Source organism: Mobula birostris, chromosome 15, assembly GCF_030028105.1.
Source record: "Mobula birostris isolate sMobBir1 chromosome 15, sMobBir1.hap1, whole genome shotgun sequence".
NCBI classification, from domain to species: domain Eukaryota; kingdom Metazoa; phylum Chordata; class Chondrichthyes; order Myliobatiformes; family Myliobatidae; genus Mobula; species Mobula birostris.
In genome coordinates, this window is record NC_092384.1 from 84345032 (window position 1) to 84364723 (window position 19692).

The 19692-nt window shown below is 43.0% G+C and overlaps 1 protein-coding gene across 18 annotated transcripts in view; it reads right to left on the reverse strand.

Annotated features, from left to right (window-relative positions):
* The window catches only part of cbfa2t3 (CBFA2/RUNX1 partner transcriptional co-repressor 3), a 318224-nt gene that overhangs the window by 29097 nt on the left and 269435 nt on the right, over positions 1 to 19692 (reverse strand). For 15 of the 18 annotated variants that reach the window (XR_011889291.1, XM_072280040.1, XM_072280038.1 and 12 more), the window contains 4 exons: positions 12476 to 12611; positions 11945 to 12013; positions 7558 to 7748; positions 1581 to 1736 (listed from right to left, as the gene is read on the reverse strand). Coding sequence is in view for 17 of the 18 variants with exons in the window: in XM_072280040.1 (XP_072136141.1) it covers positions 1581 to 1736; positions 7558 to 7748; positions 11945 to 12013; positions 12476 to 12611 (552 nt within the window). In the remaining variant the exon portion in view is untranslated. The remainder of the gene's footprint in view (positions 1 to 1580; positions 1737 to 7557; positions 7749 to 11944; positions 12014 to 12475; positions 12612 to 19692) is intronic. The other 3 variants (XM_072280049.1, XM_072280045.1, XM_072280034.1) reach the window with 2 other exon arrangements.

Genomic DNA, 19692 nt, shown 5'->3' on the forward strand with positions numbered 1-19692 from the left:
TCAACCTGGTGAACCTTCTCTGCACTGCCTCCAAAGCCAGTATATCCTTCCTCAGGTAAGGAGACCAGAACTGCATGCAGTACCCCAGGTGTGGCCTCACCAGTACCCTGTACAGTTGCAGCATAACCTCCCTACTCTTAAATTCAATCCCTCTAGCAATGAAGGCCAACATTCCACTTACCTTCTTGATTGCCTGTTGCACCTGCAAACCAACGTCTTGTGATTGTGCACCAGCACTCCCAAGTCCCTCTGATTCTTCCAGATCATTAAAGTATATCATGAACAGTTGTGAGCCCAGCACTGACCCCTACGGCACACCGCTCACCACTGATTGCCAACCAGAGTAACACCCATGTATCCCAACTCTCTGCTTTCTATTAGTTAACCAATCCTCTATCCATACTAATACATCACCCCCAACTCTGTGCATCCTTATCTTATGGATAAGTCTTTTATGTGGCACCTTATCAAACACCTTCTGGAAATCCAAGTAAATAACGTCCATCTGTCAGATGGGAAACAGCTTCTTCTCCCAGGCTATGAGACTACTGAACTCCCTGCCACCACTCAGGTCTCATCACGTTTGAAATGTGTTATACTATTTACTTTTTAACTTGTGTCGCAAATCCATTTTATACAAAATGTTAATCTTGTGGAATACATTTTACTATTTGTTCATTGATTTGTGGTAATATCACTTATGTGTGTGAGTGTGTGTACTGTGTTGCACACTTTGTTCTAAAGGAACATAGTTTCATTTGGTGATTTACACGTACAGTATAAGGTTGAGATTGGACAAACTTGAATTGATTTCCCTGGAGCAGTGAAGGCTAAGGGGTGATCTGATAGAAGTTAATAAGATTACGAGAGACGTAGATCGATGGCTGGTAAACTTATTTTATCCAGGGTTGAAATGTCTAATATCAGGTGGAATACATTTAAAGTGTGAGTGGCTAAGTTGACAAAAGATGAGCAGGGCAAGATTTTTTTTTTACAGAGAGTGGTGGGTGAGCAATGTGTAGCTGGATTTGGTGGTGGAGGCACAGATGTGCAAGGCGTGAAGAGGCTCCTATGGACATGAATTTGCAGAGAATAGAGGAACTTGCATAGGCACAGGGATTAGATAAGGCACTTATTTGCCAGTTGAATTGGTTTGGCACAACATTGTAGGCCAAGGGGCCTGTCCTTGCGATGCACTGTACTCTAAATTCTTCACATTCCTGACCCAGTGTCGACCCCAACCACAGCTCTGACCACTCACTCAGCTGCACAGACAACCCGTGTCCAGCTTCACCCCGCGCTCTGCTAGCACTCTGCTCCTGTCTCACATTCCAGACTGCTGATGGGAACTTTACTGTTGTGTGTGAATGATTCCGTTAGCTACTCAGGCACACTTTGGAACGAACCCAGAGCCACTCCTGCTCACTGTATCACACTCTCACACTGTGGGCATCACTATAACCAGTTGAACAGTGGGGGCTCTATATCTGGAGTTCAGTGATCGGGATACTGCGGGCGTTTGGTTGGCACAGAATTGGCCATGATCCATGGGATGGGGTTCAAGGAGCAAAGCATCTCACCTCCCTAGGAGGAGCACCCGAGGCCACCTGCCTGACCCCAGAGTGAGCGTGGCTCCTGTCGGATGAACACGGAGTGGCCCTGCCAATGGTAGATAAGTCTGCAGGCTCGTCTGCCTTGCCCTCCCGGCTCCAGGAGGCTGTGTGGATGGGGGAGGCCTTGAGAGAAAGGAAACAGAGAGCAAATAAAGTGGCTAAAAGTTTATAAAGTCAATGAATGGTCACAGCATGGAATGGAGCCAGTCTAGTGCACACCAGTTCTACACAAGAGCAATCCGGATCTTCCCCTTCCCTGTGTCCCCTCACTATAACTAAGGAAATTTGTTTTCTTGAAATGCTAACCCAGGTTCACCAAGAGTACTGTATTTCAACTGAATTTGACAGAATCACGCTCGTGGTCTCCAAGACCATTCAGTCCACCTCCATCCTCTCCTGCCATGTAATTCATCCGATCATGATACAGTTTAGACTAATGAAGTTGGTAAGGCTCACACTGAGAAGGGAGACTAGCCTCCCCAGGGCTGCAGACATCTTCAAAAGGCGATGACTCGAAACGGTGGCGTCTACTGTAAAGGACCCTTCACCCAGGACGTACCCACTTCTCATTACCGCCATCGAGGAGGAAGCACAGGATCCTGAAGACGCACACTTGATATTTTAGGAACAGCTTCTTCCCCTCCACCATCAGATTTCTGAATGGATGACGGACCCATGGACACGGCCTCATCTCATTTTGCTCTCTTTTTGCACTACTTGTTTAATTTTTAGGTATTTCTTTTTATAATTTACAGTGCATTTTATATATTACACTGCACTGCTGCTGCAAAACAAAAAATTTCATGAGATATGTCAGTGATAATTCTGATTCGGAACGTAGTGGGGGTGGTTTCTTCGAGCATCTCACAGGTAAGGCTCCTCCAGGAGGAACTGGTCATGGTATGATAGAATTTCAAATCAGCTTGAGTGTAAGTAATGTGGAAATGACATTCGAATCCTCAACATCAGTAAATTCAGTTATGATGCCTCGAGTAGAATGGCAAAATCTATTAAAGATTCAGACCAGAATGAGAATGCACAAGAATGTAGGTGCTTTGATTATAAACACACAACATGCTGCAGGAACTCCGCAAGTCAGGCAGCATCTATGGAAAGGAATAAGCAGTCAATATTTCAGGCTAAGACCCTTCACCTGAGCCCCTCCAGCATTTTGTGTGTCATATACAGTCACAGAGCACAGCAGCACAGAAAAAGGACCCTCAGCCCATCTACTCCACAATGCTGACCTAGTCCCCACGACATGTACCAGGACCAGAGCCCTCCATACCCTTAAATGTTGAAGTCAAGCCTGCAACAACACGTCCGCTGGCAGCTCGTTCCACACTCTCACTGCCCTCTGACTGAATAGGTTTGCCATCAAGTTCCCCTTAAACATTTCACTTTTCACTCTTAACCCATGACATCTATTTGTAGTCTCACCCAACCTTAGTGGGGGAAAAAAAAACTGCTTGCATTTATAGACAATAGGTGCAGAAGTAGACCATTCGGCCCTTCGAGCCGGCACCGCCATTCTGAGATCATGGCTGATCATCTACTATCAATACCCGGTTTCTGCCTTGTCCCCATAACCCTTGATTCCCCTATCCATAAGATACCTATCTAGCTCCTTCTTGAAAGCATCCAGAGAATTGGCCTCCACTGCCTTCTGAGGCAGCGCGTTCCACACCTCCACAACTCTCTGGGAGAAGAAGTTCCTCCTCAACTCTGTCCTAAATGACCTACCCCTTATTCTTAAACCACGCCCTCTGGTACTGGACTGTCCCAGCATCTGGAACATATTTCCTGCCTCTATCTTGTCCAATCCCTTAATAATCTTATATGTCTCAATCAGATCCCTCCTCAATCTCCTTAATTCCAGCATGTACAAGCCCAGTCTCTCTAACCTCTCTGCGTAAGACAGTCCGGACATCCCAGGAATTAACCTAGTGAACCTACGCAGCACCTCCTCCACAGCCAGGATGTCCTTCCTTAACCCTGGAGACCAAAATCTATCCTATCTGTACCCTCATAATTTAGTATAGTTCTTCAAAGCTCCCCTCATTCTCCTATGCCCTAGGGAATAGTCTTAACTATTCAACCTTTCCCTATATTTCCCTACTTTGGCGAAGGGGTGGGAACTCAGGACAGGATGGATGGTAAAAAAACAAAGATAGCGTGCAGTCAGACTGTCAGGAATGCCAGGTAGATGATAGGACAAAATTGCAGCCGGAAGGTTGAGTATCAGTGCATTAGGGATACAGAATCAAAAAGGGTAGCAAATACAGTGCTCAATGAGTTACATCTCAATGCACAGAGTAGAAGAAATAAGGTGGATGACCTTCTTGCACTATTACAGATTGTCGGGTATGATGTTGTGGCCATCACTGTATCATGTCTAAAGGATGGTTGCAGTTGGGAGCTGAATGTCCAAGGTTACACGTTGTATCGCAGGGATAGGAGGGGGTGGCTTGACTTTGCTTGTAAAAAGTGGCATAAAATCACTGGGAAGATGTGACATAGAATCGGAAGATGTTGAATCCTTGTGGGTTGAGTTAAGAAACTGCAGGGGTAAAAGGATCCTGAAGGCAGTTATATACAGGCCTCCCAACAATAGCTGGGACGTGGACCACAGATTACAACAGGAAATAGAAAAGGTGTGTCAAAAGGGCAATGTTATGATAGTCACAGGAGATTTCAACATGCAAGTTGATAGGGAAATCAGGTTGATAATGGATCTCAGGAGAGTGATGTTTATCGAATGCTACTAGATGGCTTTTTAAGAGTAGTTTGTCGTTGAGCCTACTAGAGGATCAACTATACTGGATTGGGTGTTATGTAGGAACCTGAGGCCATTAGGAAGCTTAAAGGTAAAAGAACCATTAAGAGGCAGGGATCACAATATGATTGAGCTCAACTTGAAATTTGATAGGAAGAGAGTAAAATCTGACATAGCAGTATTTCAATGGTGTAAAGGAAATTACAGTGGTATGAGAGATAAGTTGGTCAAAGTAAACTGGAAGGAGCTGTTGGCAGGGATGTCAGCAGAGCAGTAATGGTCTGAGTTTCTGGGAAAAATGAGAAAGGTGTAGGATAGATGTATTACAAAAATGAAGAAATACTCAAATAACAATATAGTATAACCATGGTTGACAAGGGAAGCCAAAGCTAATGTAAAAGCAAAAGAATGGGCATACAACAAAACAAAAAATAGAGGGAAGATAGAGGATTGGGAAGCTTTTAAGAATCTGCATAGAGCAACTAAAAAACCATTAGGAGGGAAAAGATGAAATATGAGAGCAAGCTAGCAAACAATATCAAAGTGGATAATAAAAGCTTTTTCAAGTATGTAAAAAATAAAAGAGAGACGAGATTGGATATAAGACCACTAAAAAAGTAGTAACTGGGGACAAGGGGATGGCAGATGAACTAAATGAGTATTTTGCATCAGTCTTCACTGTGGAAGGCACTGGCAGTGTGCCAGATGTTGAAGGGTGTGAGGGAAGAAAGCAAGTGCAGTTACTGTTACAAAGGAGAAGGTGCTCAAAAAGCTGAAACCTACCGAATGTTGAAAGGACTAGTTGGGGTGGATGTGGAGAGGTTGTTTCCAATTGTGGGGATATCTTGAACTAGACAGCACAGCCTTAAAACTGAGGGGCAACCTTTTACAATAGAGGTAAGGATGAATTTTTTTAGCTAGAGTAGTGAATCTGTAGAATGCTTTGCCATAGACTGTGATGGAGGCCAAGTCTGTGCATACATTTAAGACAGAAGTTGATCATTTCCTGATCAATCAGGGCATTAAAGGATGTGATGAGAAGGGAGGTGTATGGGGTTGAGTGGGATCCTGGATCAGACTTGATGGAATGCTGGAATTCCATGGGCTCGATGGGCTGAATGGCCTAATTCTTCTCCTATGTCTTATGGTCTGAGCTGGAAAGGATGCAGAAACGATTCACAAGGATACGGCCTCAGTTATATGGAGAGACCTGAGAGGTTGGGACTGTTTACTCTGGAGTGAAGAAGGCTGAGGGTCACCTTTTTGAGGTTTATAAAATCATAAGGGGTGCAAAAGTGTTACTGATCACAGTCATTTTTTTCCCCAGGGAATGAGAGTCCAAAATAAGGGGAAAGATTTGAAGGGGAAGCGATGGGCAAGATTTTCACAGAGGATGGTAAGACTATAAGATGTAAGATGTGCGAGCAGAATTTGGCCATTCAGCCCATTAAGTCTGCTCTACATGAGTCCACGTGGGTAGTAAGTGGAACAAGTTATCAGAGATGCATTTAGTTTAATAGTTTCTTTAGGCACAAACAACATTTACAAATCCATGAACAGTTCACATAATCACTTCCACCAATCAATGTTCTAACAAACCAATCTCTAATTCGCTGCTTTTGATCATTTGTCTTCAATAGTGAGTAATACTTGCAACTTTCTATTGGAGAGGTTAATAGATTATTAACTTTATGAAATCACAACCAGAGCATTCTCACCCACTTTTTTTTTAAAAGCAACGGATGTAACCCATCTGATCCTGGGCATTTATTACACTTTTGTGCCTTCATTTTTCTCATTTGTTTGTGTTTCACTGTGAATGTTTTACAGCCTCAGACCACCCACTACAAACCATTTAATGAAAGTGGGACTTGGTTGCAGGAGCAGTGGTACTAATTGGATATGTCTTATAAACAGCCAGACAGGTGGTGATGAACTTAGTATCTCCCTTCTCCGCTATATGATCTTTAACTTCATATATATGTTGATATTCATTTTTTGGGCTATGGGAATCGGTGGTGAGCTTAGCATTTATTGTTCAAACAAAAGTGCTTCTGAAGAGAGTGGATTGCTCAACTATTTCAGAAAACACGTTGAAATGGTATCTAGAGTCACATATGAAACAGCTGGGTAAGAATACAAATCTCAAATGAGAGAAAATCTGCAGATGCTGGAAATCTGAGCAACACACACAAAATGCTGGAGGAACTCAGCAGGCTAGGCAGCATCTATGGAAAAGAGTACAGTTGATGTTTTGGGCCGAAATCCTTCGGCAGGACAAACCTCTTCCTTGAAGAACATTAGTGAACTAGATCAGTTTTTTACAATTCTAAATTTCATTATTACTTTTACTTTTACTGAATATGTGGCTTGTTAGTATATTGGTTAGCGCAATGGTATTACAGTGCCAGTAACCCGGGTTTAATTCCCTCTGCTGTCTGTAAGCAGTTTGTACATTCTCCCCAGGAGCACGTGGTTTCCTCTGGGTGCTCTGGTTTCCTCCCACAGTCCTGAGATATGGGTTAGTAAGCTAATTGATCATGAGTGGAATTGGGTGGCACAGACTCACCGCGCCAGAAGGGCCTGTTAGCATGCTGTATCTCTAAACAAAAATTATTAATGGAATTTAAATTCTACAACTGCCATTGTGAGATTTGAACACGTGTCTCTGGATAGTGTGGTGAAGTTACACCCATACCTGTCATCCTATGGTATGCCATGGCCATTATTTACTACAGTACTAATAAAAATGTACTGATGGAAGTCCACCAGTAATATACCACGGGATTAATAGGAATCAGTTTGTGGGATGAGAAGTTACTCTACTTGTCTGTAACAGAGTTTTACTCTTTATCTAATTCTTGCTGCTGCAGGCATGGGAATGCACAGTAGGACAGTACAGAAGGCTCAGGCCTGCACTATCCCTCCCAGTGGTGGGATAATGTAGAGGGAACTGTACTCTATATTTAATTTGTCCTGTCTCTGCCTGGGAATGTTTGATGGGACAGTGTAGGAAGAGCCTTCCTACACCTAAGTGAAAAGTTCTATCCAATCAACATGGGGATGACAAAGGTAAGCCCCAGAGAATGGTTTGCATCAAAAATGATCCCGTTTTTGTTGGGTATCCTCAGTCCCTCCTTCTTTTGGGGATTGGTGCCAAGCACTCACCTCACTGGAGTCCTCCTGTTGGTTAATGGCTGACTGTGCATCTTCAGAAGCCTGCCGCTTGGCCTCACTCAGTGCGTGCTCCATCTTTGCTCGCTCAGCTGTGATCATCTCATGGGCCTTGCGCTCTGCCTCTGACACAGCTTTCTTCAACTCCGTCATGGCCTGCTGCTTCACTTCATTCACCGCCTCTTCTGGGAGGGAGGGTCAGATGGCAGACAAGTGGCATTATCAAGGGCAGCCTGGAGCTGTACTTGAGTTTGTGTGTACATGTTAAGATACACTTCAGGTATTGTTAGGGATCATCCTGTAATTGAGTTTGTGTGGATGTGTCAAGATACACCAGGTATTTAAGAAACAAAGAAGGCAGCAGAAAGCCTGACCTCAGTGGTTGGGAAGATGTTGGAGTCGGTTGTTAAGGATGAGGTGATGGAGCACTTGGTGACCCAGGATAAGTTATACAAAGTCAGCATGGTTTCCTTCAGGGAAAATCCTGCCTGATGAACCTGTTGGAATTCTTTGAGGAGATTACAAGTAGGATAGATAAAGGGGATATAGTGGATGTTGTATATTTGGACTTTCAGAAGGCCTTTGACAAGGTGCCACACATGAAGCTGCTTAACAAGTTAAGAGCACATGGTATTACAGGAAAGTTACTAACATGGTTAGAGCATTGGCTAATTGGAAGGAGGCAGTGAGTGGGATTAGAAGGATCCTTGTCTGGTTGGCTGCCAGTGACTAGTGGTGTTCCACAGGGGTTGGTGTTGGGACTACTTCTTTTTATGCTATATATCAATGATTTAGATGATGGAATAGATGGCTTTGTTGCCAAGTTTGCAGATGATACTAAGATTAGTGGAGGGACAGGTAGGATGCAGAAGGATTTAAACAGATTAGGAGAATAGGCAAGAAAGTGGCAAATGAAATACAATGTTGGAAAATGCATGGTCATGCACTATGGCAGTAGAAATAAATGTGCAGACTATTTTCTAAACAGGGAGAAAATCCAAAAATCTGGGATGCAAAGGGACTTGAGAGTCCTTGTGCAGAACACCCTAAAGGTTAACTTGCAGGTAGAGTAGGTGGTGAGGAAGGCAAATGCAATGTTAGCATTCATTTCAAGAGGTCTAGACTACAAGAGCAGGGATGTGATGCTGAGGCTTTATAAGGCACTGGTGAGGCCTCACCTTGAGTGTTGTGAACAGTTTTGAGCCCCTCATCTTAGAAAAGATATTCTGGCATTGGAAAGGATCCAGAGGAGGTTCACAAGGATGATTCCAGGAAAGAAAGGTTTATCATATGAGGAACGTTTGATGGCTCTGGGTCTGTACTCGCTGGAATTCAGAAGGATGAGGGGGATCTCATTGAAACCTTTTGAATATTGAAAGGCCTAGACAGAGTAGATATGGAAAGGATGTTTCCCATGGTGGGAGAGTTTAGGACAAGAGGGCACAGCCTCAGGATAGAGGGACGCCCTTTCAAAACAGAGATGTGAAGAAATTTCTTTAGCCAAAGGGTGGTGAATTTGTGGAATATGTTGCTACATGCAGCTGTGAGGCCAGGTCATTGGGTGTATTTAAGGCAGGGATTGATAGGTTCTTGATTGGACATGATATCAAAGGTTATGGGGAGAAGACCGGGAACTGGAGTTGAGGAGGAGAAAAAAAAGAATCAGCCATGATTGAATGGTGGAGCAGACTCAAAAGGCCAGATGGCCTAATTCTGCTCTTATGTCTTATGGTATTGTTAGGAATCATTCTGTAATTGAGTTAATGTGGATGTGTCGAGATACAGCAGGCATTGTTAGGGATCATTCTGTAATTGTGTGTGATGTTTGAGTCCTGGGCTGGATGTCCTGTTTGCTTAAGGAAGGTGAAGCATCTCCCATAGCCTCTCCTTTCCTCTCCTTAGTGGAGGCCAATTCTCCGGATGCTTTCAAGAAAGAGTTAAGTAGAGCTCTTAGAGATAGTGGAGTCAAGGGATATGGGGAGAAGGCAGGAACAGGGTACTAATTGTGGATGATCAGCCATGATCACAGTGAATGGCAGTGCTGGCTCGAAGGGCAAAATGGCCTACTCCTGTACCTATTGTCTATTGTCTTTCCAGATGTAGTGATGGCCGCAGGACGGCTGTTTGGCTTGCCATGCAGGAGGTCACTTGCATATGGCCTCTCCTATACGATTGTGCCCGTAACAACGCCTTCCCGTGGCGCCCCTGTTCTTACTGAGTTTTCTATGTCATGGTGCAACCGAGTGTCCAACGGTATAATTGGGTAGGCAGGCTGCGCTCAGCTGGCAGCCAGCCTAGGAGAAGGGCAACTCCAATTCCAAACCCAGGTAGATGGGACCCGTTAACTTTGCAGGCAGTCTGTCTAGGAGAAGGATACTCCAGCAGTCACCGCAGCTTGCTGAGCCATTGTGGAACGTCCCCCAGCCTAAAACTTGGCCTCCACAGCCATCTATGGCAATAAATTCCACAGCTTCTTTATCCTCTGGCTAAAGAAATTCCTCCTCACCTCCATTTTAAATGATCATCCCTCTATTCTGAGGCTGTGCCCTCTGGTCTTGGACTCCCGCACTATAGCAAACATTCTCTCCATGTTCACTCTATCTCGGACTTCGATATCGAATAGGTCTCAATGAGATCCCCCCATTCTTCTAAACTCCAGCGAGTACAGGCTCAGAACCATCAAACGCTCCTCATACATTAACCCTTTAATTCCCAGGATTATGCTCATGAACCTGCTCTGGGCCATCTTCAATACTAGCACATCCTTCCTTCAGTACGTAAAATTATGAGGGGATGTAAATTGGGTAAATGTGAGCAGACCTTTTCCACCAAGGCAAAGTTAACAAATTTCATGACATATGCCAGTGATATATCTTACTCTGATTCTGATAAGTACTGGATGAGAGGGGTATAGAAACATAGAAAATATGAGGGCTATGTTCTAGGTGTAGGTTGATGGGATTAGGCAGATTAATGCTTGGCACAGACTATAGGGAGCTCAGAACTGCTCACAATACTCCAAGTATTCAAAAGAGCTCTGATAGTTGGGAGGTGCTACTATTGTAAATAAGTAATTCTGTAAATTTATGCGACTATGTTTCAAATGTTAAAGATAAGTAGGTGATTATAGCAATTGAAGCTGCAGTTAATGTTTACTGTTATCTTTGTGTTGAAGTCTCAGGAGAGTGAGATTCTCTTTGACTCTCATTGACTCGCTGCATTCCCAGGGCTGAAGTGGTTGTCACAAGAGGACACAAGTTTAAGGTGCTGGGGAGTAGGTACAGAGGAGATGTCAGGCGTAAGTTTTTTTACTCAGAGAGTGGTGAGTACATGGAATGGGCTGCTGGCAACAGTGGTGGAGGCGGATATGATAGGGTTTTTTAAGAGACTTTTGGATAGGTACATGGAGTTTAGAAAAATAGAGGGCTATAGGTAAGCCTAGTAATTTCTAAGGTAGGGACATGTTCGGCACAACTTTGTGGGCCAAAGGCCCTATATCGTGCTGTAGGTTTTCTATGTTTATGAACAAAGACTTAAATTTCCCAGTTATGACTTCCATGTGGTTCAGTTTTAGTCAGCCTCAATGGGTATAATCCAGAATATCGTCACTGTGAGATCCAGCCTCGGAGCGTTGGATACTCAGATAATAGTTGAACTATCTTAACTCGGTCTGAAGAATATCTTCTTGTGTTGAGTGTGTGAATTGTGTTGCGCACCTTGGTTTGGAAGATTGCTATTTTGTTCGGAGGTATACACGTGTACGGTTGAATGACAATAAACTGAACTTGAACTTGCACAACCATCAGCAGGTAGAAAGGTCAGATACAGGAATTTCTGATTAGTGCATCTGAGGGATTTGAATCCTCAAACCCCACTCTGGCAAGGAATCCCCTTATCAACCAAAAGGCAGTACAGTATGCTGTACGGTAATCCAGCTGGGATTCTAGTTCACTGTATTCAGTACCCAAGTGGCCTAGTGCTGTACAGATGTGACACTTTACTAATCTATTGTAGCAGGTACTTAGGCAGAGAGCCTCCAAGTCCACATTTGTGAATGCTGCATGAGGAGAAATTCATAACCCACCTGGGATATGCAAATATACCAGGGCATAAAGTCAAAGAGGATTTCTCTGGTGTCTGGGACAATATTTACACTGAACCAACATTAGCAAACAGATTATCTGGCCATCATCACATTGTGTTTGGAGGATGTAGCTGTAATAATGACTACGTGAAATAGTTTATGACAAACTGTTGCCACAAAAGGTTTTTCTCTTATTTCCTGCCTTACTAATAAAGCATCTTATTGTCCCTTAAGACACAGCTGATTGTACTGAGTTTTCTGCACACAGAGTGCACTTGTAATTATATAGGAACCTACCAGCTTTCTTCCAGATCTCTTCCTGAGTGTAACCCTGTGAGGGTCTGCGTGGCATCTCAACAAGCATTTCTGAAAACACAAAACAAATCATTTGAATGAGTGCTGTGAATAGTTCATTCCCAATGTCAGTGAGGTCAGTACTATGATGGTGTCTGGTTGGGTCGGGCCACTGGAGTCTGGTTGGGTCTGAAGGTGTGGAGGGCTGCAGGTGTCTGGGTCGTGGCAGCTCAGCGAGTGGAGACAATCTGGGTGTAGAGGTGGAGGGGAGATGGAGAGGGGAAGTGTTTGCTAGAGTTTTGATACAGGGGTTTGACTGGAAATGTTGACGGTTGCTTTCCTCGCACAGATACTACTAGACTTGCTCAGTTCCTCCAGGGTCCAGTCTCCTGCCTGTTCTGACTGTGTGTGCTCTGAATGAGATTTCAGCCCTGGTGCTAGCCAGGACAGTACCTCATACTGATCAGGCACAACACAAATACTTAACTGGTTCTGAGCTAAGGGAGTTCTGATAAGGCTGTCTAACATTCCCACCTTTTTTCATATCTTCAACATCGTTATAGCGACGGATCCAGTGATTAAGTTCTTCTCGGTCAGCTTCCTGGCAACGCCTCAGCACAGTTAATGAGCGACGTGTCTTCTCTGCCATATCCATTATACAATTCAGGAGCTGTGCAATAAAGAGCACAAACCAGTTCAGTGAAAGCAAACTGGGCAGTGCGTCAATAAAACTGAATGCAGCAGAGCGGATCATAAGTTCAAGTTTGTCACATATACAGCTAAATGAACCATTGTTCCTCTGGGGTCATGGTGCAAAATATAGAACAAGCAGCACATATCGTGATGGTCCGGCACAAAATAATATTAGCACAAGTCCCTGAGTGACCAGGCCCAAAGATTTCCAGTCTGTTTGTTTATACAAGACGGTATAATGTTACTTGGCACGATTATAATAAAACAAGCAGTCGTATAATTATGTGAAACAGCAGAATAAAAGATTAAAAGTGACCAGTCAGGATGAGAGTTTGTGAGTTGAGGGGAGGGGAGGGGGATGTCAGGACATTCAGCTGTGTGTGGGTGGCAGTATGTTATTAAGAAGTCTAACAGCCTGACAGTCCTGGTTCTTATGCTCGGTACCTTCTGTCTGATGGCAGGAGGTCGAGAGATTGTGGAAGGATGGGATAATACAGGAGACACTGCGCCTGATGCCACAAGAAACCAAAAGAATTTCAGGATGTATATCATATACATTTCTCTGACATTAAATGTACCTATTGCTAAGGGTTGGAGACACACAAAGTTGTTAATTATTTAATCAGCCGGAGTTAGTTAAAAGGAAACCCACTGGAGTCACAGATGACCTTTGTAGCTATACTGAAGCCAATGTCTATTTAAATGAATGCCACTTGGCTTCCGTAAGGCCGGATCTGAAACAAATCAGAGACAGCAGAGGAGATGAGGCAGGTGGTGACATTGATCAGATTATGGATCAATTTTTCTTTGGCAGATACTCTTGGTGGCCACTTTATTAGATACACCTGCTTGTTAATGCAGATATCTAACCAGCCAATCAGATGGCAGCAACTCAATGCATAGAAGCATGCAGACACAGTCAAGCGGTTTTGTTGTTGTTCAGACCGAACATCAGAATAGGGAAGTAATGTGATCTAAGTGACTTAGACTGTGAAATGATATTTGGTGACAGTCAGGATGGTTTGAGTATCTCAGAAACTGCTGATCTCCTGGGATTTTCACACACAACTGTCTTTAGAGTTTACGGAGAATGGTGTGAGAAAGAAAACACATCCACTGACCAACAGTTTTGTGGGTGAAAATGCCTTGAAATGAAAGAGGTGAGAGGAGAATGGCCAGACTGGTTCAAGCTGACAGTAACTCAGATCACCACACATTACAACAGTGGTGTGCAGAAGATCATCTTTGAATGCACAACACATCAAACTTTGAAAAGGTTGGGCTGAAGACCAAACTATGTTCAACTCTTCTACCTAATAAAGTGGCCTCTAAAGTTCAGTGGATTCCAGTTAATTGGGCCACACTGGGACCAGACATTTTGGCCCAATTAGGCAGATGTCTCAATCAGCCAAAGTTTCATGCAAATCATTAAAAAGGTATAAAAAAGACAAACTACCATTTAACTGAGTAACAAATTATCTGTTTAAATGAAATACAGAACAAATTAAAACACTACCTCTGCTCTAACAGTACTATAAAACTGTGTGTTAGCTCTTATCTACAGAGGAATTCATCCACATCAAGTTCTTTTAAGAGTAAGTGAACAAAACCAGCACGAACGCCTACTGCAGATAATGGACTGACTTCGTACAATGCTTTCAACAATTGCATCCTCCAGATCTTCGTTTTCATTGCAACATTCAATATGACTGTTGACACTTTCAAATTCTTCGTAGTCCCTAACTTGAAGTAGTGAAATTGTTACATTTTCACTCCCAGCTGTATCTGGCATCTCCAATCTTCAAAGCTTGAAACCACAGTGAGCAAAACAGTTCTGAGTTGTCTTATTCCATCTCTTGACAAATATTAGTGGCAAAAATTACTGTTTCTTTTGAAAACAAAAACATGCAACTGATGCTCCTGTCTTCTCCCCGTTTCCCTCCATGCCCTGACCAATCAGGAACCTATCCACCTCTGCCTTAAATTAACCCAATGACAGCCTCCACAGTGGCCTGTAGCAACGAATTGCACAGATTCACCATTCTCTGGCTAAGGAAATTCCTCCACATTTCTATTCTCAAAGAATGGCCCTCTATTCTGAGGCCTTGTTGTCTGGTCTTAGATTCCCTCACCACAGGAAACACTCTCCACATCCACTCTATTGAGGCCTTTCAACATTCGATAGGTTTCAGTGAGGTCACTCCTTGTTCTGCTGAATTCCAGTGAGTAGAGGTCCAAAGCCATCAAATGCTCCTCATATGATAAGCCTTTCAATCTTGAAAATATTTTTGTGAAACTCCTTTTAACACTCTCCAATGTCAGCACATCCTTTCTTAGATTAGAGGTGCAAAAATGCTCACAATACTCCATGTGAGGCGTCACCAGTGCTTTATAAAGTCTCAACATTATATCCTTTCCTCTCCATTTAGAAAATAGTCTACGCTTTCATTTCATTTCCCCGTGGTCCAAAATTTACCCTTGCCTCTCTTTTGCACTTCATATATAAGAAGAAACTTCTGGAATCCTCCTTAATATTATTGGCTAGCTTACCTTTGTATTAAATCTTTTCTTTCTTTATGATTTTTTTTTAGTGCCTTCTGTTGGTTTTTAAAAGCTTCCGAATCCTCTTACTTTCCACTAATTTTTGCTGTATTATATGCACTCTTTTTGGCTTTCATTTCTCTTGTCAGCCACAGTTGTATCATCCTGTCTTTAGAATAATTCCTCTTCTTTGGGATGCATGTATACTGCACCTTCCAAATTGCTGCCAGACATTCCAGCCATCACTGCTCTGCCATCATCCCTGACAGTGTTCTTTTCCAATCGATTGTGGCAGGTCCTCTCTCATGCCTCTGTAATTCTCTTTACTCCACTGTAATACTAATACATTTGACTTTAGCTTCTCCTTTTCAAATTGCAGGGCAAATTCTATCATATTCTGATCATTATTTCCTCGGGGTTCCTTTACCTTAAGCTCTCTAATCAATTCTAGTTCATTGCACAACACCCAAATCCTGAATAGCTGATCCCCTACAACACACACAAAACAATGTAAGAACTTGGCAGGCCAAGCAGCATCAATGGAAAAGAGTAAACAATCGACATTTCAAGCAGAGACCCTTCATCAGGACTGGGAAAAAAGAGAACTTACAGCAAAAAGGTGGGGTGGGGGAGGGAGGAAGCAGTACCAGGTGGTTGATAATAGATGAAACTGGGGGGGGGGTGAAGTAAAGAGCTGGGAAGTTGATAGGTTCAAGAGATACAGGGATGGAGAAGGGGGAATCTGATAGGAGAGGGTAGAAGACCATGGAAGAGAGGGCAGGGGAAGGAGAAGGAGCACCAGAGGGAGGCAATGGGCAGGTAAGGAGATGAGGTGAGAGAGGGAAACAGCAATGAGAATGGTGAAGGGGGGATGGGACAAGTACTAGAAGTTCGAGAAATCAATACCTAACAATTATCTAACAAATATAACTTACCAGGAATACATTTCTTTAGATATCTCCAAGTTAGAAATTTCCTAAGTACTATACTCTCTTCCTTTCCGATGCTACCTCCTACATATATTTTAGATACTATAATTAACCTTAACCCATGTCAGAAAGGTGTAACGGCTATTATTTATAATACTATCATGAAACTTAGGAAAGCTCCATTCGATAAGATTAAGTCAGATTGGGAAAAGGAATTGGGCTTTATTATCACGGCGGATGACTGGGCGCATATTTTACAACTAGTCAATACTTCCTCTATCTGTTCCAAACATTCCCTAATTCAATTTAAAGTCGTTCATAGAGCACATATGTCTAAAGATAAATTAGCTCATTTTTATTCTCATATTAACCCTCTTTGTGACAGATGTCATGGGGCGATAGCTTCCTTAACTCATATGTTTTGGTCCTGCCCTACTTTGGAAACTTTTTGGAAAGACATTTTTAATATTATTTCAAAGGTATTGAATATAGACATTTCTCCCCATCCTATTACTGCTATCTTTGGATTACCTAAAATTTCCAGTAATCTTTCCCCTTCAGCCCGTAGAATGATTGCATTTATTACTTTAATGGCGAAAAGATGTATTTTACAACATTGGAAGGAGATTAATGCCCCAACTACATTCTTTTGGTTTTCTCAGACGATACTACGTTTAAATTTGGAGAAAATCAGAAGTAATCTTTATGATACTTCAGTTAAATTTGAACAGGCCTGGAGATCTTTTATTCAACATTTTCATTTAATGTAATTTTTTTTCTCTTTGCCCATATTTACATTCCCTTCTTGCTTTTTAACTGTTTTTAATGGAGGTCGGGTTTGAGGACGTGATTGTTTTAAGTTGTTTAACTCTACCTGATACCTAGTTAGCCCATCGCTTTGCTTTGCTTTTTAGATTAGTTGCACGGTGGGTTTTTTTTAGGGTTTTTTCTTCTCTTTATTGATATGTATGGAAAATTAGTATACTATTGTATTACCTTGTTATTTTATATCTAAACTGCACTGTTTGTACTAACTTTTTTTAACTCTTTTTTACTAACTCTTGTAAATTTATATTTCAACAGTGTATTGGTGTCTACATGGTTTACCTTTTGTGTACTAATTCAATAAAAAGATTTAAAAAGAAAGAGAAATCAATATTCATTGCATCAGGTTGGAGGCTACACAGATGGAATAAACAATTGACAATAAACTGGACTGGTCAAAGAACAATTGACAATAAACTGGACTGGTCAAAGAACACTGAGGCTGTCTACAAGAAGGGTCAGAGCCGTCTCTATTTCCTGAGGAGACTGAGGTCCTTTAACATCTGCCGGACGATGCTGAGGAGGTTCTACGAGTCTGTGGTGGCCAGTGCCATCATGTTTGCTGTTGTGTGCTGGGGCAGCAGGCTGAGGGTAGCAGACACCAACAGAATCAACAAACTTCATTCGTAAGGCCAGTGATGTTGTGGGGATGGAACTGGACTCTCTCACGGTGGTGTCTGAAAAGAGGATGCTGTCCAAGTTGCATGCCATCTTGAACAATGTCTCCCATCCACTACATAATGCACTGGTTGGGCTCAGGAGTACATTCAGCCAGATACTCATTCCACCAAGATGCAACACAGAGTGTCATAGGAAGTCTTTCCTGCCTGTGGCCATCAAACTTTACAACTCCTCCCTTGGAGGGTCAGACACCCTGAGCCAATAGGCTGGTCCTGGACTTATTTCCTGGCATAATTTACATATTACTATTTAACTATTTATGGTTTTATTACTATTTATTATTGATGGTGCAACTGTAACGAAAACCAATTTCCCCCAGGATCAATAAAGTATGACTATGACTAATACAAGGTGTTGTTACTCCAACCTGAGTGTGGCCTCATCACGACAGTGGAGGAGGCCATGGACTGATATGTCAGAATGGGAATAGGAAGTGGAATTAAAACAATTGGCCACTAGGACATCTGGTGGATGGAGTGTAGGTGCTCGGTGAGCAGATCATCAATTCGGTGAAAGACGCTCTTTGGTCGGCCCGAAACTTGATGGTCTGCCAGCTGACGGAGATGTCCGTGACTGAATGCTGCCGACTGGCACACTCTCGTCTGCAGGAGTACGTTCTGAGGGATGCACTCAAACTTGGTGCAACCACCGCGAAGGCCCAGTGGGGAAGGACCACAGTTTAACGTTCATCACCTGTAGGAGGGGGAGAGGTTGGGTGGGGAGGAGACCTACCCTCATCAGCGGTGTGGACAGATAATCAACATGATGCCCAAGGAGTGGGTGGAATTGTTAATTTGGGAAAGTATTAGAGCCATTGCCTGCCTTTATTGTTGAAAATTTTGATTGTTATTAAGTCTTAACTCTTGACCAAGGGTTGAGAGTAAGCGCATGATTTACTTTAAACATCTTTCATTTATAAATGAACAGAGTCAACGCAAAATTTTATTGTTAATAACTGTATTGAATAAGGACTCAGTCAACGAATGGTTTTCTTTTCCTGTATGTAATTATTTTTATTTTGTAATATTTCTGAATAAAGTATTTTTGGAAAAAAAAAAAAAAAGTAGGTGCTCGGTGAAGCGGTCTCTCAATCTACATCAGGTCTCACTGATATACAGGAGGCCTCACTGGGAGCACTGGATACAGTAGATGACAGCAACAGACTCACAGGTGAAGTGTCACCTCACCTAGAAGGGCTGCTTGGGACTGAGTGGTAGTGAATGAGGAGGTGTAGGGGAAGGTATGGCACTTGTTCTGCTTGCAAGGATAAACACCAGGAGGGAGATCAGTGGGGAAGGATGAATGGACAAGGGAGTCACGTAGGGAGAGATCTCTACGGAAAGCAGAATGTGAGGCCCCAGGGGGAAAGATGTGCTTCTCCTTGTCTGCCAGAAAAAGCAGGATCTCCTAGTGGCCACCCACTTCAATTCTACTTCCCTTTGGCATTCTGACATGTCAATTCATGGCCTCCTCTACTGCCGTGATGAGACCACACTCAGGTTAGAGAAGCAACACCTTATAGTCCTTCCGCGTAGCCTCCAAACTAACCACCCTGCCTTTCACCATTTGTATTTCCCTCTCTCAACTTTCCCTTACCTGCCCATCACCTCCCTCTGCTGCACCTCCCCCTTCCTTTTCTTCCATGGTCTTCTACCCTTTCCCTCTTCTCCAGCCCTTTATCTTTCACCAGCTTCCCAGCTCTTTAATTTACCCCTTTTCCGGTTTCAGCTATCACTACTACCTTCTTGCTCTAACTTCTCATTTTTTTTTTCCAGTCTCAGCCTGAAATGTTGACTGTTCACTCTTTTCCATAGATGCTGCCTGGGCTGCTGAGTTCCTCCAGTATTTCTGTGTGTTCACCAGCAACTTTGATGTGTGTTGCTTGAATTTCCAGCATCTGCAGAATTCCTGTTGTTTCTGTGTGTTGCTTGGATTTCCAGCATCTGCAGATCCTCTCTTGTTCTAGCTGATCCCCTAGTGGGCTCTACCATGAGCTGCTCTAAAGTAATCTCATGGGCATTCCACAAATTCCCCCTTTTGGGATCCAGCACCAACCTGATTTTCCCGATCTACTTGCACATT